This window comes from Pseudophryne corroboree, chromosome 4, assembly GCF_028390025.1.
Source record: "Pseudophryne corroboree isolate aPseCor3 chromosome 4, aPseCor3.hap2, whole genome shotgun sequence".
Lineage (NCBI taxonomy): Eukaryota > Metazoa > Chordata > Amphibia > Anura > Myobatrachidae > Pseudophryne > Pseudophryne corroboree.
The window spans coordinates 825,490,594-825,514,769 of NC_086447.1; the positions used below are offsets into that span (position 1 = coordinate 825,490,594).

At 45.8% G+C, this 24,176-nt stretch overlaps 1 protein-coding gene across 2 annotated transcripts in view; it reads right to left on the reverse strand.

Annotated features, from left to right (window-relative positions):
- Nucleotides 1-24,176, reverse strand: part of MACROD2 (mono-ADP ribosylhydrolase 2) — a 3,123,444-nt gene that overhangs the window by 886,422 nt on the left and 2,212,846 nt on the right. For both annotated transcript variants that reach the window (XM_063918531.1, XM_063918530.1), the window contains exon 7: nucleotides 5,515-5,545. In XM_063918531.1, the coding sequence (XP_063774601.1) occupies nucleotides 5,515-5,545 (31 nt within the window). The remainder of the gene's footprint in view (nucleotides 1-5,514; nucleotides 5,546-24,176) is intronic.

Genomic DNA, 24,176 nt, shown 5'->3' on the forward strand with positions numbered 1-24,176 from the left:
AATCTTGCCAAGATGAGTGTTGATACATTTTATTATTAAATTGTGCAGGATTATGTGGGAGATACAGAAACAGATGCGCAGAAACAAGGTACTGTATACATATAAAAAATGCTGAGAGATTACAGGCTGAACTATATATAAATACAAATCTCAGCAAAACCATTGACTGATTTCCCCTTTCGATTGATGTTTCGTTATTCCAATAACAACTCAATGATTAAATTACTATCTAAATGTAAATGGATTTAAGTCCAACGCTTGCATGTCAGTTGCTTTCATACATAATATATACTGTAGATGTAATCACCTTGATGGCTAATGTTGCCAATTCTGTGTGTAGTGGATCAGCTGCTTCAAACATGCTGAGCTAATGCCGATTCAATCTGATATTTCATCACCACCGGTCCTGCTCATTAGTTTCCAGCCTCATAAAACTTTTCATTCTGTGTTCCTGTCTCATTTTGATATGCACACATGATTAAATCTCATTTCAGTCTCTGTACATTGCCTAGCAGATATCCAGTTGCTTGCTTTGTACAATAAATTAATTTAAACTGAATAGATGGCATACCTTATTCACTGGATACTGAGAGAGTGTAAATTGCTATTTTTTTTCTTGTGTATAGTTAATCAGATTATCATTATTATTATTATTAATAATATTATTAGTAGTATTATTAATTAATAAAATGGATGCTACACTGGCAGCCCTGTGTAATAAAGACTACCATTGTTTTAGCTGTATTCCTAGTGCTATTAAGAAAATTAACTTCTACATCATACTTGCCTACCTGACCCTCTCCATGAGGGAGAAAATGCTCTGTTCCTGGACTTTCCTGATAATGTATGATTGCCATCACCTGTGGTGAGCTAGGTAATTGATAAGAAAGGTGTTTCACCACAGGTGACGGCAATCATACATTACCAGGAAAGTCCAGGAACAGAGCATTTTCTCCCTCATGGAGAGGGTCAGGTAGGCAAGCATGTTCTACATACTGTATGAGATGACTTGCAAATTGTACCAAAGATGCACTACAACCTACATGTTAAGCTGACCATACACTTTAAGATTTTCTTTCCAACCACCAACCAATTCGCTAAAGTCTGGTAATGTGTGGGAACAAAAGACAATAGACCATAGGTCTGCAAACTCGTCCTCATTACCCCACACAGTGCATGTTTTGCAGGTAACCCAGCAGGTGCACAGGTGTATTAATTACTCACAGACACATTTTAAAAGGTCCACAGGTGGAGCTAATTACTTCACTTGTGATTCTGTGAGGCGACCTGCAAAACATGCACTGTGTGGGGTCCTGAGGACCGAGTTTGAGAACCTGTGCAATAGACCACAGGTTCTCAAACTCGGTCCTCAGGACCCCACACAGTGCATGTTTTGCAGCTCTCCTCACAGAATCGCAAGTGAAATAATTAGCTCCACCTGTGGATGTTTTAAAATGTGTCAGTGAGTAATTAATACACCTGTGTACCTGCTGGGTTACCTGCAAAACATGCACTATGTGGGGTCCGGAGGACCGAGTTTGAGAACCTATGCAATAGACCAGAGGTTCTCAAACTCGGTACTCAGGACCCCACACAGTGCATGTTTTGCAGGTAACCCAGCAGGTGCACAGGTGTATTAATTACTCACTGACACATTTTAAAAGGCCCACAGGAGCAGCTAATTATTTCAATTGTGATTCTGTGAGGAGACCTGCAAAACATGCACTGTGTGGGGTCCTGAGGACCGAGTTTGAGAACCTATGCAATAGACCACAGGTTCTCAAACTCGGTCCTCAGGACCCCACACAGTGCATGTTTTGCAGGTCTCCTCACAGAATCACAAGTGAAATAATTATTTCCACCTGTGGACCTTTTAAAATGTGTCAGTGAGTAATTAATACACCTGTGCACCAGCTGGGTCACCTGCAAAACATGCACTGTGTGGGGTCCTGAGGACCGAGTTTGAGAACCACTGCAATAGACCATTTGTTCCCAAATGCTGGAAAGCTGCAAAACCATACCTCCCAACATGACCCTCTCCAGGAGGGACAGAATGCTCTGCTCATGGACTTATCTCTTACTCTATGATTGCCATCACCTGTGCTGAAACACCTTTCTTATTCATTAACCTGTTCAACACAGGTGCCGGCAATCATAAAGTAAGAGAAAAGTCCAGAAGCAGAGCATTGTGTCCCTCCTGGAGAGGTTCATGTTGGGAGGTATGGCAAAACCATTGAGCCCTATGACCATACTATGGCTCTACATTAAAGTGTCTGTTCTTAAGGAGGGGACAACACCCTTAGTGACACAGCAACTAGTTAGCACCAGAGTCTGTCACTAATATATTAGTGTTTCTCACAGCTCAAGATCCACCACAAAAACATTAAAGGTTATTTCATACTTGCCTACCTGACCCTCTCCATGAGGGAGAAAATGCTCTGTTCCTGGACTTTCCTGGTAATGTATGATTGCCATCACCTGTGGTGAGCTAGTTAATTGATAAGAAATGTGTTTCACCACAGGTGATAGCAATCATACATTATCAGGAAAGTCCAGGAACAGAGCATTTTCTCCCTCATGGAGAGGGTCAGGTAGGCAAGTATGGGTTATTTACGATCAGGCGATGCAATAGTGTCCCGAATCCTCGTGTTTGTAGCAATTCTCAATTGGAATACCTGTTAAAGCTGCACTGATATTTATATTATTTATATTTTATTTAAAAACAGTTATAGTAGGGCAGCATAACAACAGACATGAAGAGGGAAGACAGTGAGTGCTCACCTGGCCAGAATGAGCTATTAAACATGCACCCCGCATGACCCGCGCTCCGTGTAAAGGGTGCCTGCAGCTGCCGCATTACAGCCTGGGGCTTAGCTTCTCCCTCTCAAAAAAATAACAAACTGTCACCTGTGCCAGCGGGCAGGGGGTTTCACGTGCGTGCACGTATGTAGTCCGCTCCTCACTCGCCGGCTCCTGTCTCTGCTCCTCCTGCTCATCTCCTCCCCATCACTGCTGTCTCCTCACCTGTCCCAGCTCCTACCCACCATCCAATGCTTCCTCCTGTCAGCTCCTCCATCCTCCTCTCCTGCCCATCGCCAGCATGAGGGAGGGCCGAGCACACTGTGGGAGTCAGCTGGGGCTGGCAGAGTCTCTAGAGACACTGCAGAGTGGGCGGAGGCAGCAGAGCAACTGAGTCGGGGGACTGGGAGAAAGTGAAGCTGGCTGGCGTCACTACCTTGCGCAGCTTGTTTAGTAGGTGCGCTCAGCAGCAAAGGAGCTGAGTGCACACCACATATAAGGCAGCGCTGCAGCGGCGGGAGGCGGTGACCAGTGAGTGACTAGAGAGAGAGTGGTCGTGCGGGTGGTGCTGCCAGATGGTGCGCCCACAGTGCATATGCGCGCAGGTAGTTACGGCCCTGGAAAACTGACCCTTTTAATTTTTGTATATATATATATATGTATGACACTTACTTTGGATGCAATTAAAACAACTTTTTTGTTATTAAAAAAAAAAGTTTTTTTTAATATATAAAACATGCATGCATTATTATCAAGCTGCAATGCTTGTACAGTGGTGGTCATTCCGAGTTGATCGCTCGCTAGCAGTTTTTAGCAGCCGTGCAAACGCTATGCTGCCTCCCACTGGGAGTGTATGTTAGCTTAGCAGAAGTGCGAACGAAAGGATCGCAGAGCGGCTACAAAGTTTTTTTGTGCAGTTTCAGAGTAGCTCAAAACCTACTGAGTGCTTGCGATCACTTCAGACTGTTCAGTTCCTGTTTTGACGTCACAAACACGCCCTGCGTTCACCCAGCAACGCCTGCATTTTTTTGAACACTCCCTGAAAACGGTCAGTTGCCACCCAGAAACGCCCACTTCATGTCAATCACTCTAACATAGAAACATAGAAACATAGAATTTGTCGGCAGATAAGAACCACTTGGCCCATCTAGTCTGCCCCTTTTTTTAAAAAAAAATTATTTTTTATCTCTAACCTTATTTGATCCTTATTTCTTTGTAAGGATAACCTTATGTCTATCCCATGCATGTTTAAATTGCTCTACTGTCTTAGCCTCTACCACCTCTGATGGGAGGCTATTCCACTTGTCCACTACCCTTTCTGTGAAATAATTTTTCCGCAAATTTCCCCTGAACCTCCCCCCCCTCCAGTCTCAGTGCATGTCCTCGTGTCCTTTTGCTTCTCTTCATTTGGAGAATGTTTCCCTCCTGGACTTTGTTGAAACCCTTGAAATATTTGAAAGTTTCTATCATGTCCCCCCTTTCCCTTCTCTGCTCCAAACTATACATATTGAGATTTCTTAGTCTTTCTGGGTATGTTTTGTGATGTAGGCCATGCACCATTTTAGTTGCCCTCCTTTGTACAGTTTCTAATGTATTAATATCCTTTTGAAGATATGGCCTCCAGAACTGAATACAGTATTCTAGATGAGGCCGTACCAATGACCTATACAGTGGCATTATTACTTCTTTCTTTCTGCTGCTGATTCCTCTCCCAATGCAGCCAAGCATCTGACTAGCTTTCCTCATTGCCTTGTTACATTGCTTACCTGCCTTTAAGTCATCTGAAATAGTAACTCCTAGATCCCTTTCCTCCTCAGTAGTTTCCAGTATAGTGCCATTAATACTGTATTTAGCTTTAGGATTTTTGAGACCCAAGTGCATGATTTTGCATTTTTTGGCATTAAACTGTAATTGCCAGACTCTTGACCATTCCTCTAGTCTACCTAGATCCTCTATCATTTGTTTTACCCCACCTGGTGTGTCTACCCTGTTGCATACCTTTGTGTCATCTGCAAAAAGGCATACTTTCCCTTTAATGCCATTTGCAATGTCACCAATAAATATATTAAAAAGCACTGGTCCAAGTACAGATCCCTGGGGTACTCCACTGGTAACAGCAACCAGTGCAACTGAAAAGCTTTGCTAGACCCTGTGTGAAACTACATCGTTCGTTGTAATAGTACGTTGCGTGTGCGCATTGCGCCGCATACGCATGCGCAGAAGTGCCGTTTTTTCGCCTCATCGCTGCACAGCGAACGAATGCAGCTAGCGATCAACTCGGAATGACCACCCGTATGTGGAGTCTTGCACATAATATAAGCCAATTAATTATTATGTTAAATTACCAATATTATGTCATGTTGCTGATTGAATAGCAGTATCCCCTAACAATGAGAACTAGTTTTACTGCACAGAGAAAATATGCGCAACCACTGTTTGACATATAAAGTGAACACAGTACAATATAATAGATGGAATGAATGCAATGGAAACTTGGAGCTGATGTTTGTAAAGATAAAAAAAGTGCACACAAAACAAATTATTAGCATTCACTGAGAACAGGAACATGTCAGCTATTATATGTATCATTCATATTGGCATAAACATCATCCTTTACAAAGTATTGCAAATAAATGGGAATTTTTAAATAATATAGATAAATTCCTAAAATGAAACAATAGCTACGCTATAAATAAAAAAAGACCAAATTCTTACCATAAATTCCAGTAGAAATGCAGGGGAAAGCCTAAAATGGAAACAAAAGAAAGAGATATATTACATATATGTATGTATGACTGATATCTACATCTTGGACAAAGGCAATTCTAATTGAGATAATTATTAGCTTAACCCAAATATAGTCTGATGATATGCCACTAGCCTGGATAAACCAAGAGAAGAGAACCGGCCAATCTACAGTATTCCACAACAAAGGATCTCACATTAGTTCATCATTGGCCACATATAAATGCAAATCAATATTGTTCACCAGCCACAATGAGGATAGAAAATTACAGAATCATTCAATCGCTTTTCTGTTTACGTGGATACGTGGATGGCGAAATTGAAGATCTAGTCATTCACCATGTAGCTTTATCACTTGCAGACCACAAAAAAAGTATTTTGAATGTATGTCTGACATTGATCAGCTTCAATGCAATTGATTAATAATTAGGCATCCCACACATGGATATGATATAGGGAGTACTTCAGATCTGATCGCAGCAGCACATTTGTTAGCTAATGGGCAAAACGATGTGCACTGCAGGTGGGGCAGTATAACGTGCAGAGAGAGTTAGATTTGGGTGGGTTATATTGTTTCTGTGCAGGGTAAATACTGACTGCTTTATTTTTACCCTGCAATTTAGATTTCAGTTTGAACACACCCCACCCAAATCTAACTCTCTCTGCACATGTTATATGTGCCCACCCTGCAGTGCACATGGTTTTGCCCAACTGCTAACAAATTTGCTGCTGCGATCAGATCTAAATTGGGCCCCTAATCGGGTCAAGCGAATATACACATTATTTTGAATGTTGCCACAAAATTGCACAAACCATATATGAACTCTATTCATAGACTGTAAACACCAAGTAGTGTAAATTAAAAAATGCATTGTAGAAAAGCATTCCACAGAATGAAGACACTAAAGCGGAACTTTAAGATTGTATTGGTAGAAGGGATCCGGTCAGCATACTGGTGTTTGGGATACCGGCAGTCAGAATACCGACGCTGGAATCTCGCCACTGGTCAGAACACCTACACCAATGGGTAATGCATTGCGAGACTGGAGAAATTCATAGAGGCCGGGCTGTTACAGCTACCACTGACTTGGAAACATTGCAGTTAGCAGAGGGTGAGGTGATATGTTACATTTCTTAAAAAGTTGAGTTAGCCTTAAAAATTTGGGACTAAGGGCCTAATTCAAGTTTGATCGCAAAATCTTCCTCTAATGGTCAAAACCAAGTTGCACTGCAGGTGGGGCAGATATAACATGCACAGAGAGAGTTAGATTTGGGTGGCGTGTGTTCAAACTGAAATCTAAATTGCAGTGTAAACATAAAGCGGCCAGTATTTATCCTGTACAGAAACAATATAACTCACCGAAATCTCACTCTCTCTGCATATGTTATATCTGCCCCCCAACCCCCCCCCCCCCCCACCACCACCAGTAGTACAGTATGGTTTTGCTCAGTAGAGAAAGATTTTGCTTTTGCAATCAACCTTGAATTAGTCCCTGAATACTTTAATATGGTCAATAATTATTTATGTAATATGTGTTACAATAATAAATGGCAAGTTAATATTTTCCTATCTGTGTTACAGATTTGGGATAACTGTGGGTGGCAGTAAACTTTACTGCATAGTAAAACATTACAGTTTGTGTAAAAACAAAATAAAACAAATATAGTGTCATTTGCTTATACAATCCATACAAACATAGGCAGGATCTTCAAATGAGTCTCGTACCTAAGTAAAATGTCTACTGATTCAAAAGTAGACAACCACGCTTTGTGAGGAACTAGGATATCGTCAATCTGGATTTCTCCCACTTTAAATCTCTCGTTAATGGTGTTAACCAGAAAATGGTCTACCTAACATGTAGACAATACAGCATGGCTAAAGATGGTAACATCAGGCATCCCGGAAAACCCGCCGTCCAACTCCAGAGGTGGTGTACCAAACATCTACCCAAACAGATAAGTCCTTTCGCCGACGCTTTTCGACACACTCTGGTGTCTTTATCAAGGCATATTGAAGAATTAGAAGCTATCACATATTTATACCCCTCCCAATTTAACAACAGTGTCCACCTATTTCCAGACATGGATCCACTACAAGCTAATATCCCTATCTCCAAAAGTTATCACATCCCTTCCCCAAGTCCACTCCGTTCATTACGAAATTTAGTCAACTCCCGTCCAAAAATGAACACGAGTGTCCACTGGCCGTCGTCGCTTCCAGAAGTCGTCATCGTCGCCCGGAACTGACCATTCTTTCAATTGGGGAGATGTTTGGTACACCACCTCTGAAGTTGGACAGTGGGTTTTCAGGGACGCCTAATGTTATCATCTTTATCCATGCTGTATTGTCTACATGTTAGGTAGACCATTTCCATTGGTGAGAGACCACTCATATCCCCTTCATATGTTTCCTGTTATGTTTTTATGATTAAAATGATGTCACACCATTGGAGGTTTTTTCCCCTCTATTCTGGTTAACACCATTGACGAGAGATTTAAAGTGGGAGAAATCCAGATTGACGATATCCTAGTTCCTCACAAAGTGTGGTTGTCTACTTTTGAATCAGTAGACATTTTACTTAGGTACGAGACTCATTTGAAGATCCTGCCTATGTTTGTATGGATTGTATAAGCAAATGACACTATATTTGTTTTATTTTGTTTTTACATGAGCGCCTTTGGACCCATATGGTGATTCTTTGATTGCAGTATTAGGTGACACTTTCTTTTTCCATTTGGGACCAGCGGGCAGCCATATCTGGCGCACAGTATTTTATCTATCTGTATTTTTGGTTTATATTACAGTTTGTATTCAAATAAATGCATCCACACAAAACAGAGAGCTAACCTTGCTAACACCTCCAAGATATGGGGCTAAATGTAATAGCCTGCGAGAAGTCGGAAGTGCGGGATTTCCTAGAATTTTAAAGCGTCAATCATTTACATGCCATAACCATCTTAGTTTTGCCAAACAAATTATTGTCACTTTATAAATCTAGCCAGACTCACGTGAAATCCCGCACTTTCTGCCAGTGGCGCCATGAGAGGGGAGGGTACAAATTACCTGGGCCCAGGTCTGATGGAGGGGCTCAGTGGGGGGCAGGCCCTCCCCCTCAACCTGGAAGTAGCAGTTGATCTTTTTTTCTCAGTCCAGCACACATACAATTTTTTTCTGTCTTTTTTTCTAAGGGTGCATGGCCATCCCACCTGTGCTTAAGCCATGCTCCCTGAAAAGTACCTACTGCCCTGGTTGGTAGGCATGCAATGCTCCTGTGAGTGGGTGCATCTCATGTGCTAGACACACCGCTAAAGGAAGTTGCTGTACCGGGGCCCAGGATTTCTCTTGGTAGCCCTGCTTCCTGCTTCTCTTCTTTACATTTAACCCCTTGTGTCCATGACCACTCAAATCGCACAGCAACTTACAAGGGGGCAGATATTCACAGCAACTTTGGCTATGACCCCTCAAGTACTAAGGACCGAGACTTCAAATAGTAGCCTGCCCAATGGACTATCTTTAAATATATAAGTTTCTGAAGTTTCCTTATTGTGAATACACAGTGCCCCCTACCTCGGCAAGCTAAGCCTTTGATAGGTTTACTAAGTGACTATTTCATTACTACTACTTTAAACACAATTCAGCGTATTATCATATAGTATAACACACCTATGGCTTAGCTAGCAAACAGACCTTCTAGTGCATGGTCTGCCAACTGTCCTTTGGCTTGTCATTTGTATAATGGGATATTATTTCTTAGTATGTATATGACCCTACATGGTCTCAAATATCTCAAATATAATTACTGTCTTGACTCTGGGATCTGTCTTTTGAGTAATTACAATTATAGAACATGATATCAAATTTGCAGTAAGATTTAACTTAAGTTTCATTGGAAAGTGGGCAATGTTAATAATATATGAGACAATCAGGCATGCATTTAGGAATGCTAAACAGAGCAGGAAAGTGTGGACAAATTGCTAAGTGTATTTCAGTAAAAATGTCTTACAAGTTGTCACACATAATTCCTGGGAGCTGGAGCTATCCAAAGTTGTTATGTCTGAAAGCTAAGCACCACAACACTTTGCTGAATGCGGAAATATGTTTCACGCTGTATATTTCTAATCAAAATTACTTCCCAGGCAATGACACACTACATAAACTAAGCTATCTGTCACTTTTCTGCTATTTCAAGGAAGTGGAGTTTTTTTTTATTCTCAAATTGTATGTTGTTTGAAAGTATAGAGGCAAACAAAATAACTATGGACTGATGTGCTACTGCCAGTGAGTCAAGGATGTGCTGCTGTCAGTGAGGCAGGGATGCGCTACTGCCAGTGAGTCAAGGATGTGCTGCTGTCAGTGAGGCAGGGATGCGCTACTGCCAGTGAGTCAAGGATGTGCTGCTGTCAGTGAGGCAGGGATGCGCTACTGCCAGTGAGTCAAGGATGTGCTGCTGTCAGTGAGGCAGGGATGCGCTACTGCCAGTGAGTCAAGGATGTGCTGCTGTCAGTGAGGCAGGGATGCGCTACTGCCAGTGAGTCAAGGATGTGCTGCTGTCAGTGAGGCAGGGATGCGCTACTGCCAGTGAGTCAAGGATGTGCTGCTGTCAGTGAGGCAGGGATGCGCTACTGCCAGTGAGTCAAGGATGTGCTGCTGTCAGTGAGGCAGGGATGCGCTACTGCCAGTGAGTCAAGGATGCGCTGCTGTCAGTGAGGCTGGGATGCGCTGCTGCCAGTGAGGCAGGGATGTACTGCTGTCAGTGAGGCAGTGCTGTGCTGCTGCCAGTGAGGCAGGGATGTACTGCTGCCAGTGAGGCAGGGATGTGCTGCTGTCAGTGAGGCAGTGCTGTGCTGCTGCCAGTGAGGCAGGGATGTACTGCTGCCAGTGAGGCAGGGATGTGCTGCTGTCAGTGAGGCAGGGATGTGCTGCTGTCAGTGATGCAGGGATGTGCTGCTGTCAGTGAGGCAGGGATGCGCCGCTCTCCGTGAGGCAGGGATGTGCCGCTGCTGCCAGTGAGGCAGTGATGTGCTGCTCTCAGTGAGGCAGTGCTACTGCCAGTGAGTCAAGGATGTGCTGCTGTCAGTGAGGCAGGGATGCGCTACTGCCAGTGAGTCAAGGATGCGCTGCTGTCAGTGAGGCTGGGATGCGCTGCTGCCAGTGAGGCAGGGATGTACTGCTGTCAGTGAGGCAGTGCTGTGCTGCTGCCAGTGAGGCAGGGATGTACTGTTGCCAGTGAGGCAGGGATGTGCTGCTGTCAGTGAGGCAGTGCTGTGCTGCTGCCAGTGAGGCAGGGATGTACTGCTGCCAGTGAGGCAGGGATGTGCTGCTGTCAGTGAGGCAGGGATGTGCTGCTGTCAGTGATGCAGGGATGTGCTGCTGTCAGTGAGGCAGGGATGCGCCGCTCTCCGTGAGGCAGGGATGTGCCGCTGCTGCCAGTGAGGCAGTGATGTGCTGCTCTCAGTGAGGCAGTGATGCGCTGCTCTCAGTGAGGCAGGAATGTGCTGCTCTCAGTGAGGCAGAAATGCGCTGCTGCCAGTGAGACAGTGATGCGCTGCTGTCAGTGAGGCAAAGATGAGCTGCTGTCAGTGAGGCAGGGATGCGCTGCTGTCAGTGAGGCAGGGATTCGCTGCTGCCAGTGAGGCAGGGATGTGCTGCTTTCAGTGAGGCATGGATTTACTGATGTCAGTGAGGCAGGAATGTGCTGCTGTCAGTGAGGCAAAGATGCGCTGCTGTCAGTGAGGCAGGGATGCGCTGCTGTCAGTTAGGAAGGGATGTACTGATGTCAGTGAGGCAGGGATGTGCTGCTGTCAGTGAGGCAGGGATGTGCTGCTGTCAGTGAGGCAGGGATGTGCTGCTGTCAGTGAGGCAGGGATGTGCTGCTGTCAGTGAGGCAGGGATGTGCTGCTGTCAGTGAGGCAGAGATGTGCTGCCGTCAGTGAGGCAGGGATGTGCTGCTGTCAGGGAGGCAGGGATGTGCTGCTGTCAGAGAGGTAGGGATGTGCTGCTGTCAGCGAGGCAGGGATGTGCTGCTGTTAGTGAGGCAGGGATGTGCTGCTGTCAGTGAGGCAGGGATGTGCTGCTGTTAGTGAGGCAGGGATGTGCTGCTGTCAGTGAGGCAGGGATGTGCTGCTGTCAGTGAGGCAGAAATGCGCTGCTGCCAGTGAGACAGTGATGCGCTGCTGCCAGTGAGACAGTGATGCGCTGCTGTCAGTGAGGCAAAGATGAGCTGCTGTCAGTGAGGCAGGGATGCACTGCTGTCAGTGAGGCAGGGATGCGCTGCTGCCAGTGAGGCAGGGATGTGCTGCTTTCAGTGAGGCAGGGATGTACTGATGTCAGTGAGGCAGGAATGTGCTGCTGTCAGTGAGGCAAAGATGCGCTGCTGTCAGTGAGGCAGGGATGCGCTGCTGTCAGTGAGGCAGGGATGTACTGATGTCAGTGAGGCAGGGATGTGCTGCTGTCAGTGAGGCAGGGATGTGCTGCTGTCAGTGAGGCAGGGATGTGCTGCTGTCAGTGAGGCAGGGATGTGCTGCTGTCAGTGAGGCAGGGATGTGCTGCTGTCAGTGAGGCAGGGATTTACTGATGTCAGTGAGGCAGGAATGTGCTGCTGTCAGTGAGGCAAAGATGCGCTGCTGTCAGTGAGGCAGGGATGCGCTGCTGTCAGTGAGGAAGGGATGTACTGATGTCAGTGAGGCAGGGATGTGCTGCTGTCAGTGAGGCAGGGATGTGCTGCTGTCAGTGAGGCAGGGATGTGCTGCTGTCAGTGAGGCAGGGATGTGCTGCTGTCAGTGAGGCAGGGATGTGCTGCTGTCAGTGAGGCAGAGATGTGCTGCCGTCAGTGAGGCAGGGATGTGCTGCTGTCAGGGAGGCAGGGATGTGCTGCTGTCAGAGAGGTAGGGATGTGCTGCTGTCAGCGAGGCAGGGATGTGCTGCTGTTAGTGAGGCAGGGATGTGCTGCTGTCAGTGAGGCAGGGATGTGCTGCTGTCAGTGAGGCAGGGATGTGCTGCTGTCAGTGAGGCAGGGATGTGCTGCTGTCAGTGAGGCAGAGATGTGCTGCCGTCAGTGAGGCAGGGATGTGCTGCTGTCAGGGAGGCAGGGATGTGCTGCTGTCAGAGAGGTAGGGATGTGCTGCTGTCAGCGAGGCAGGGATGTGCTGCTGTTAGTGAGGCAGGGATGTGCAGCTGTCAGTGAGGCAGGGATGTGCCGCTGTTAGTGAGGCAGGGATGTGCTGCTGTCAGTGAGGCAGGGATGTGCTGCTGTCAGTGAGGCAGAAATGCGCTGCTGCCAGTGAGACAGTGATGCGCTGCTGCCAGTGAGACAGTGATGCGCTGCTGTCAGTGAGGCAAAGATGAGCTGCTGTCAGTGAGGCAGGGATGCACTGCTGTCAGTGAGGCAGGGATGCGCTGCTGCCAGTGAGGCAGGGATGTGCTGCTTTCAGTGAGGCAGGGATGTACTGATGTCAGTGAGGCAGGAATGTGCTGCTGTCAGTGAGGCAAAGATGCGCTGCTGTCAGTGAGGCAGGGATGCGCTGCTGTCAGTGAGGCAGGGATGTACTGATGTCAGTGAGGCAGGGATGTGCTGCTGTCAGTGAGGCAGGGATGTGCTGCTGTCAGTGAGGCAGGGATGTGCTGCTGTCAGTGAGGCAGGGATGTGCTGCTGTCAGTGAGGCAGGGATGTGCTGCTGTCAGTGAGGCAGGGATTTACTGATGTCAGTGAGGCAGGAATGGCTGCTGTCAGTGAGGCAAAGATGCGCTGCTGTCAGTGAGGCAGGGATGCGCTGCTGTCAGTGAGGAAGGGATGTACTGATGTCAGTGAGGCAGGGATGTGCTGCTGTCAGTGAGGCAGGGATGTGCTGCTGTCAGTGAGGCAGGGATGTGCTGCTGTCAGTGAGGCAGAGATGTGCTGCCGTCAGTGAGGCAGGGATGTGCTGCTGTCAGGGAGGCAGGGATGTGCTGCTGTCAGAGAGGTAGGGATGTGCTGCTGTCAGCGAGGCAGGGATGTGCTGCTGTTAGTGAGGCAGGGATGTGCTGCTGTCAGTGAGGCAGGGATGTGCTGCTGTTAGTGAGGCAGGGATGTGCTGCTGTCAGTGAGGCAGAAATGCGCTGCTGCCAGTGAGACAGTGATGCGCTGCTGCCAGTGAGACAGTGATGCGCTGCTGTCAGTGAGGCAAAGATGAGCTGCTGTCAGTGAGGCAGGGATGCGCTGCTGTCAGTGAGGCAGGGATGCGCTGCTGCCAGTGAGGCAGGGATGTGCTGCTTTCAGTGAGGCAGGGATGTACTGATGTCAGTGAGGCAGGAATGTGCTGCTGTCAGTGAGGTAAAGATGCGCTGCTGTCAGTGAGGCAGGGATGCGCTGCTGTCAGTGAGGCAGGGATGTACTGATGTCAGTGAGGCAGGGATGTGCTGCTGTCAGTGAGGCAGGGATGTGCTGCTGTCAGTGAGGCAGGGATGTGCTGCTGTCAGTGAGGCAGGGATGTGCTGCTGTCAGTGAGGCAGGGATGTGCTGCTGTCAGTGAGGCAGGGATGTGCTGTTGTCAGGGAGGCAGGGATGTGCTGCTGTCAGGGAGGCAGGGATGTGCTGCTGTCAGCGAGGCAGGGATGTGCTGCTGTTAGTGAGGCAGGGATGTGCTGCTGTCAGTGAGGCAGGGATGTGCTGCTGTTAGTGAGGCAGGGATGTACTGCTGTCAGTGAGGCAGGCATGTGCTGCTGTCAGTGAGGCAGGGATGTGCTGCTGTCAGTGAGGCAGGGGTGTGCTGCTGTCAGTGAGGCAGGGATGTGCTGCTGTCAGTGAGGCAGGGATGCCTTTTTGTTTGTCAGCAGTCTCTTTGTGATGGATGCTGTCGATTACAGTTGGGTTTGTTTACAAATGGTCATGTGACAGTTGGAAGTGTGCGGTTTCGCTGGGAACTGAGCAGTAGTTGGGAAATAATGCACGGTCATGTGATCTAATGTGTCCAATCACGTTACAGAGTTTTCTATCATTATACCATGCCATTTTATAAGTAATAGATATATCACTCTTGGGTGTGCAGTCATGCTCTGATATACGCACGCCATGGTGTGCGTTCAACCACCCAAGGCATGCGTATATCAGAGCGCGACCGAAAACCCAAGAGTGGTATATCTATCTTATAAAATGGTTCTTATTGTGACAAAATAGTTCTATGTGGAGATGATACAGAAAAAGAGGAAAAATAGCTCAGAATAGGCTGCTTAGTTTCACTTATACAGTTAAATATTTATTCATAAAAAAATAACAGCATAAAAGAATAAAACACTCAATGTCTGCTGATTCTGAAGTGGCTGCTCAGGGTACAGATCAACATTGTACAAGTCATGTGTGATGAGGTCTGATGTGTTACCATTTGAGGTATGTGTTAATTTTGACATTTTGTGAATTTTTCAGTCAGAAATGTATGTGATAGTGAGGCAGTGGGGTGTAGTATGGTATTATGCAGGCGGCCGGGCTCCCGGCGACCAGCATACCGGCGCCGGAATCCCGACCGCCGGCATACCGACAGCGTGGCAAGCGCAAATGAGCCCCTTGCGGGCACGGTGGTGAGTCTATTCTTTCTCCAGGGGGGTCGTGGACCCCAAGAGGGAGAAAAAGTGTTGGTATGCCGGCTGTCGGGATTCCGGCGCCGGTATACTGTGCGCCAGGATCCTGACAGTCGGCAAACTAAAGACCACCTGAGGCAGTGATGTGCTACTTTCCTGTGAGCAGTATCTCTGTGAGAGCTGGTACCGTGTACACTTGTGGAGTGATACAGCTGTGGCTTTGTGATGAGGTTTTAGTCACAGCAGGAAGTAGATCAGGTCTGAGGTGTGCGGTCATTGGGAAATAATGAGATGTTATGTGTCCAATCATGTTGGTGAACATATATATATATATATATATCTATATATATATCTATATATATATATATATACCGTATTTGCCGGCGTATAAGACGACTGGGCGTATAAGACGACCCCCAACATTTCCACTCAAAATATAGAGTTTGTTATATACTCGCCGTATAAGACTACCCCCTTCCACACACCAAATAAAACGTAAAAGAACATCAGATTTGTGACATACTGTATATTATGACCTGATAAGAGATTTGGATAGGGAGTATTTATCAAGGTATGCATAAGAAGGGGGGAGGGGGCGAGGAGAAAGTTGTAAAATGTATAAAAGTATACCCCTGTGTGCATTTAGTGTTACCGGTTTCACATGAGTGCCATTAGTATTAGTATTAGTGCCATTACAGTACCTGTCATTGTCACCATTGTACGGCCACAACGCGACTGCAGCGCCTCCGGCCAGTCCCTGCATCTCCCTGTAATTGGCACTAGTGACCCGCCGCGGCCGCACTGGATATCGCGCAATACTGGATGGTGAGTAGAATGAGGTGGGCGGGCATCGGGAGGCCACTATGGGCACCGGGCGAGTATTGGAAGGCAACTATGGCAGCTATGTCTATCCCAACTGAAGTGCACCCGGCGTATAAGACGACCCCCCCACTTGGAGGCATGTTTTTCAGGGCAAAAAAGTAGTCTTATACGCCAGCAAATACTGTATATAATGCATTAGATCCACACTCACATAATATGTGCCATTTATTTGATTTATCGTTTTGAATATAAGTTTGGTTTCACAAGACCCTCGGAGTGCCGCCTGTTCCTTTACTATTGGGAGTGGATGTACCCCTCTCTATAAGGACTTTGTTTTCTCTGTCTGTCTGTCTGTCTCTATATATATATATATATATATATATATAATGCATTAGATCCACACTCACAGCTTCACATGTGACATAAGGCGGTGCACCATAATGGCCAAGACATGGGCTGCAGGATGGAGTTTTGTCACTGATGTTATTCTTGACAAAGGTCCATACAGGACAGAAACGTTGATACTATACGGAGTTGTTGGTTTTCTTGATGCACTTGTGACTGAATAAAACTACGTTGGATAAAAGTGGTGAGTGCCTATACTTTACAAATACATAGTATATATATATATATATATATATATATATATATATAAAATGTGAAAGCTTTGCTTACTTACTGTGTATTAATATTCAGTAGAAGCAGGGTAGTGTGGTGTATGTACATTCTTAATGATACATGGTTGAAATACATGGCAATTCCCAATAGACTATGTGCAATGCACACAATAAACTCTGGATTTTTTGCAGGCCTCAAAGGAGGAAATAAATGGCACTAATAAATAGGTATATTTTTCCCCTAAGAGATGGCAATTCTTAAACAATAAATAGATCCAAAATAAAGGGTCACCTGTTGAGGTTAAGGCACACATCTGCACAGGAAAGTCATGTAGCCTTTAGAGAACCTGAGATTAATTAGCCGTTTAATGGACAGGGGTATTGAATCATTAACAGATTTGTATTTTATCCAAAGATCTCAAGATAAATTCCTGTATAATAAATGTGTAATACAGTACTCTTAGAAATCACTGTAATATCTTACAAACCAAAATCTACATTTAAAAAAAAAAAAAATTGTATCAGGACAATTTACAGAGTACACTGTCCAATTCAGTTCTATGGATCTCTGATCTACTTATTTAACATTTAAACCAAGAAACAGCAATCCCAGCATGGAAAGCATTCCAAGTGTTGGACATCCTCCCCAAGAATTCCATAAGTGAGGGACAATGCTAGGTAGCCTACCAAATGTTTTAGGTGGAAACAAACCCTCCTGGGAGGATCCGGTCAGGATCCCGCTTGTCTGGATCCCCGCAGCCAGAATACTGACGCCAGAATCCCAACACTATTCGGAATGCCGACACGGCATCCTGAATAGGTTCAACATCCCGATACCAGAATCCCGACACCCAAGATGCTGGATATCAAGCCACCGGGCCGATGGAGGTAAGCCGTTTTAGGTTTAGGCTGCGGGGGAGGGTTAGGGTTAGGCTGCGGCCCGAGGGTTAGGTTTAGGCTGTGGGGAAGGGGTGGTTAGGGCCAGGCAACCCCCCCGTAGGGTTAGGCTGCGGGAAGAGGGGGCTAGGTTTAGACACCACCACTGAGGATTAGGGTTAGGCTGCGGGATGGGGGTAGGTTTCGGCTACGGGAAGGGAGAGTTAGGAGACCAGGGGGGAAAGTAAGTATACTTACCTTCCCCTGCCGGGATTCCAATCTTTGCGATGCCGTGGTCAGTATTCTGACCGCCGGCAAATCATACCCAACCCCTCCCGGGACACATGCTGGATGGGCCTGATTTGTCCTGCAGCCATGCAGAATACGATTCACAGGAAATGGAATTTGCCTTGACTAGTCTTGGAGACAAACAAAACTAAGAACATTCAGCAAGAGAAACTATTAAATCAAGAGAAAACTAAAGATATCAAACATAACATTACTTAGTTGCAAGATTTGAGAGACTTTGAAGAATAGCTGCACAATTATAGTCAGGGGCGAAGAAGTGAGTCTTATCAGCGTGTTTTAGTGACATTTTACACCAAGTAAGAGCCACACGTTTAAGTGAAATTTAATATCAAGGTGAAAAATATTCTCAAACAGAGACAATATAGTCACCATAGAATAATAGTAAATACTCTTTAGAATGCAAAGAGATTTCCTTGTTAACAGGTCACAAATTGTTGGATTTATAATCCTTGCATCATGTAGTATAACATATACTTTCACCTTCTTCTTATCGGATTTGAAAAAATACCTGCTCTACCCTTTGCACTTGTCAGTACCATGTGTTGGACAGGCACACAGAAGACAGGCAAAACAGGGCAGTAATCCTTTGAAAAATATAGATTTAATAATACACTAAACTTATAATAACACAGTGGTTTAAAGCATAGAACAAACCTGCTTAATGACACAGAGTAACAGCCCAGGATGGTCTCTAGAGTCCAAGATGGAAAAGAGAATAGGATATGGTATGGTTTCCGGATACCCAACCTGCCACAGGAATATCATATCATGGCTGTCAATCACTTGGAGTCCAATAAGCGCAGAGCCATGCGTAACGCATTTCAGACCACTTGGGGTCCTTCATCTGATGAACAGTTCAAGACTAACTTAAAATACATGACCCATATACGTCCTGGATGGTCCATGAACCAAGTACAAGAGAATATACTTTCCATTGAGCGGTACACTATAGTTACTCAAGGATCGACACGACATGATCCTGCTCAGCCACAATTATGCTTTAAAAACATCAGCACTGAACTATCAGATCTGGCTGGTTGACCTCCCAGGGCCATGCAGAGAATTACTAAACCCTTATTACATACCAATGATGCCATGGGACAAATTTAGGCTAACCTGACACAATAGCTTATACCTGACATCTCCACAATGAATGTTGGAGATCCAGAGTGGCCAGTTCATAAGTCTGGCATATAAGCCTACACAAGAAAGATTTACCAAAATTACAGAACTAGGTAACTCCCAAGTTTTGAAGACTGACTGTAGCTTACAAAACAGATCCCTTTAGTTCTTAGTCGCACATTAACATTTATTGTAAAAAAAAAAAATAATGATTGAAGAAAAAAATTCTTATAAAATAATTATTACAACTTTTTCCACCTCTACTACTACTACTACTACTATAGATTCTTTAAGTCATATATGCTTCTATGTTCTATAAAGGATAAAACAAATTGTTTAAATGTAAATACCACCAAATTTAAGGCTCAGAACATAAGACATTTACATTTTATTTGAGCACAGTCCATCAGTAGCTTTAGCATGGGAACATGCTCATTGAATGCTGTACGTGTTGTAAATTTAGAGCATTTTAGAGAATTAAAATTATTTTATTTCTTCTCAATAAAATATTGTAACTGGAGCAGTCCTTGCTCTCATGTAATGGTTGACTTGGATCCTTGCTCCTGGATCCTTAACTCACACACCATTATTGAATTAGCCTATAAACCTACCCTACCCTGTCTTAAATGGGAAGTTGTCTGGGCCTATGAGACTTCCCATGATCTCCTTTGAATTCCCTCTTACAGTAGGTTACCTTTGCATGTCCCCATCTACAGACTTCCAAACAATCAACATGTTGTATTGCACTGATCTTCGGTTACTGCCCCTGGTTTGGAAAGATAATAGCTTAGAATTTCCTTTTCTCCATAAGCCTCATGGACCAGGTTAAGATATATGCCAGGCTTACACATGGGACCCAAGCGTTACATGCTACAAATAAGTATCAGATTCCCTGGTAGCACTCACCGAAAATGAGACTGATCCCTAGGGCTGGGTATACATCATTTTAAGGGTCAACAAGTGGATTCCTTGGTGAAGAAGGCCACTTATTGTTCTCTGCAGAGACCATTTCTCAGGCAACTTTGTCTCATTGTATTACACTCTACAACATCCTTAAATGTATACCACAGGTGTCTGCTGTGTAATCGTTTGGCTGCAAACATGTAATATTTGCCAAAAGAACCAGCCAGACAATCATATGATGCAGTGCCGGCCACATTCCACCTCACCGTACATGTCCATATTAGACTTATCAGTTCACAAATGGAAGACAGACATACAGTATGACCCAACAATAAAAAACAGGATCTACAGTATGTTCCCCTCCTAGCACGTTTGGTTTTTGGTGCATGCTCCCCAGAGTGCAGCTCGCACAACATTCTGGGGCGCAATTTCAGGAGTGATGTTGGCAGCGTGACAGCTTAGTCCCTTGGGATGCGACCTTGTCAGCAAAAGCCCACCTGGCTGCAGTCATTTTCTATGCATCCTATGCGACTGTGCTAGGTAAGTCGTTTAGCCTGAACTGATAAGTAGATTGTTTTTAGATTATAGCTCTATAGTATTTTTTATCCAATCTGTCACTTGAAAACCTAAAGAGGTTACTTCAATTAGCTGCGATTTAAGGCTGAACGTTCCAGCGCGAAGCATGGGTGATGTGCACTGGGGGCCTAATTCAGAGATGGTCATAGCAGCAACTTTGTTAGCAGTTGGGCAAAACCATTTGCACTGCAGGAGGGGAAGATGTAACATGTGCAGAGAGAGTTAGATTTAGGTGGGGTGTGTTCAAACTGAAATCTAAACTGCAGTGTAAAAATAAAGCAGCCAGTATTTACCCTGCACAGAAACAATATAACCCACCCAAATCTAACTCTCTCTGCAAATGTTATATCTGCCCCCCCTGCAGTGCACATGGTTTTGCCCAACTGCTAACAAATACGCTGCTGTGATCAACTTTGAATTACCCCCTGGGTACAAATCCTGTACATGTGGTAGGCTTACATTGTACATTTCTTGTGCATCCTTATGGGACTGCAAGATGAAAAGCATGATGTTGGGGTGATGTAGGGTGCCGCCCCATAATTAAATCTGCCCCATATTTAACAAAGCATTATACTATATGCATACTATGCCACCATAGAATACATTGTAGCTATGACTAGAGATGAGGGCCGGACTGGCCCACAGGAGTACAGGGGAAACCCCCGGTGGGCCCCACTGCCCGGTGGCCCACCTCCTCCTCTAGGGATCAGGTTCCAGACTATGCACTTGAATTATATATTATACATGTTACCTTATACTGCACAGGGCTATGGTGTATTTTCTACAGTGCATTGCTGTTACTAATCTGCTACATTTTCATGCATGGAATATAAATATAAAGGGAACCAGACCATACACTCTGTAATGGTTAACCAAACATCTGTATTAGTTGGCAACACCCCCTAAACATGGGCCCTTTCCTCTGCATTCCCCCGGTGGGCCCTTCATGCCCCAGTCCGACACTGCTAGAGATGGTTTAACAAAGCCATCCATTCTAACACAGAACAGGTGACAACAAGGCCATCTAAAGCGTCAGTACTAATATAATCATACCTCCCAACTTTTGTGCCATCCAAGGAGCAACAGCAACACGCGCCGGGTGCGCGCCTGAATTTGGGAGGGTGGCCACGTGGTTAGGTGGCGTGACCCCGCGGCAAAACGTTGCAACCGCAAACCATGCCGCCCCCCCCCCCCCCCCCCCCCCCCCGTTTTTGTCACTATGGGGGCATGGACAGTGCTCAGTGAGCTGCTGGGCATGCCCCCTGTCCCTCTCTGTCGGGGAATAGACGCTGTGAGCATGCGCACACCATCTATTCACCTGATCAGAGCAGTGAGTGACAGGGGGGATCTCCCAACTGCCCACCCACCGGACACTGCAACCCGCGGGTGGGACAGCGGGACAGACCATGAAAACCGGGACAGTTGGGAGGTATGTACTGTATAATAAACGCATACTTACAGAATAAAACTAACCAGGCTATAGACTTAAACAAATGTAAGTGCAGCACTAAGCGAGACAGGATGTTGCAGGGTGATGAAAAAAACAAGCATTAGCCCGTACAGAAATGGGGACACATTGTCTTTTTAACTTGGCCCTTGAGGGCAATTTCACATCCTAATTCATCAATTTAAGGGCTCCCTGGAGGCAAACATTCAGGCTGAGATGCTGCATCACATACTCTTAGTGGATGTCACCCACAGACACAGCGGCATTAGTCAAAAGGTCAAGTAGGATTGTTCCTGTGACCTCAGACACTGGAAGCTGAGAACACAGGCCGGCAGCACATGGAGGGGATACTTGTTCTCACTGAGCAAATACAAATAGCTGAGATGTACAGTACAGCTCCATCCATTTATCTATTGCTTCCACGTCTACCTAATATTACATCTTACACTCACTTCGGTTCAAGTTCATCTCTGCATATATCATATTTTCTTACTTCAAAACCACATTTGTTGCTATTGCTGCTTATTTGATAATATAATATAAAAATAATAATAATAATTATACAATATAATAATATTTTAAAAAAGAAGGCAAAAAACACTGTGTACATGATTTGGGGTGTAGTATGGTATGCCGGCAGCCGGGCTCCCGGCGACCAGCATACCAGCGCCGGGAGCCCGACCGCCAGCATACCGACAGTGTGGCGAGCGCAAATGAGCCCCTTGCGGGCTCGCCACGCTGCAGGCACAGTGGCGCGCTACGCTATCTATTCTCCCTCCAGGGGGGGTCATGGACCCCCAAGAGGGAGAAAAAGTGTCGGTATGCCGGCTGTCGGGATTCCAGCTCCGGTATACTGTGCGCCGGGATCCCGACAGCCGGCAAACTGAAGACCACCCCATGATTTGTTGTACTGTCACTTTCAAGCAATTAGTACAACTACAAAACTGTACACCAGCCAGGGCTGTGCAGCCGGAATGCCACACTCTTCTGCAGATTAAGTGGAATGCCACTCTGGAGCAGATTAAGTGGTGGGTGCTGCTAATGTAATGCATGCGTGGCTGTGACTCTTTGCGGAGCTGCAGCAGCGGCTTTACTGCCTGGCTAACTGAGTTACCCCCTTAATGTAGAGTAATTAGTAATAACAAATTTACTGTATTAAAATTGTAGCACTAGGCATATCCATTAACACTACGTAAATCATCAGGGTATTTAGATTGATTGATTGATTGATTGATTGAACAAACAAAATATACTTGTTTTAGTACAAACTACAGTTTTGTTTGTAGAACAATAAACTTCCTGTGGTCGCCGCTGCTCTGCTCTGCAAAGCAGCCGGTGTTCACTGAATTAGATGTCGTGCGCATGCGCACAGCATCTAAACAGTGCTGGGGAGTGAGGCGGGGGCTGCCCAGCTGCTCAGGGGGCGCTGGGCACGCCCCTAAATGATTAAAACGGGGGTCGTGAGGTGAGGCCCCATCCCTCATTTAGAAACCCTGTCCCCTTTCCGGCAGATCCCGACTTGGACAATTCAGAAGTTGGGAGGTATGCTGCGGTGGTGGTCATGTCCGCTCTGCTGTTCAACACAATACATGATCTCGCTGTGATAAAAGCACAATGCTAACATTAGAGCACTTCATACTTGCCTAATCTCTTGGATCCTGCAGGAGACACCTGATTTTTCTGGTAGTCCCCCACACCCCCAATAGAAAGGCAACCCTCCAGCATTCCTAGTGAAGTGGGCAGAATGGGGGAGATAAATACCTTGTATACCCAGTCCATCGGAGGAGGCGGAGTCTAATTACGCAAATCTATTGTAATTGTCATAGCCCCACCCCCTGTGCAAATCACTGCAATTTACTGCGAGGAGGAGCCCATTGACACAATTAGTCTGGCTCCGCCCCATCACTGCCCACCTTCCACTCCTCTCCGTTCTTCTCCCGGAGAGTAGAATTCAGATGTTGGCAAGCATATGACCCTGCTCCACTGCCAACATTATTAGTATCACATGGGGAAATGTATTATATCTTCAGAGAGATAAAGTGTAGAAGTTCCCCACACCAACCAGGGGATCCGGACTGAAAGTCGACAGTAACTAGGTCGACAATGTCTAGGTCGACCACTATTGGTCGTCAGGGTGTCTAGGTCGACAGGGTCTTTAAGTCGACATGTTCTAGGTCGACAGGTCAAAAGGTCGACATGAGTTTTTCACAATGTTTTTCTTTTTTTGAACCTTTTCATACTTAACGATCCACGTGGACTACGATTGGAACGGTAATCTGTGCCGAGCAAAGCGAAGGCACCATGCCCGAAGCATGGCGAGCGAAGCGAGCCATGCGAGGGGACGCGGTGCACTAATTGGGGTTCCCGGTCACTCTACGAAGAAAACGACACCAAAATAACATTAAAAACT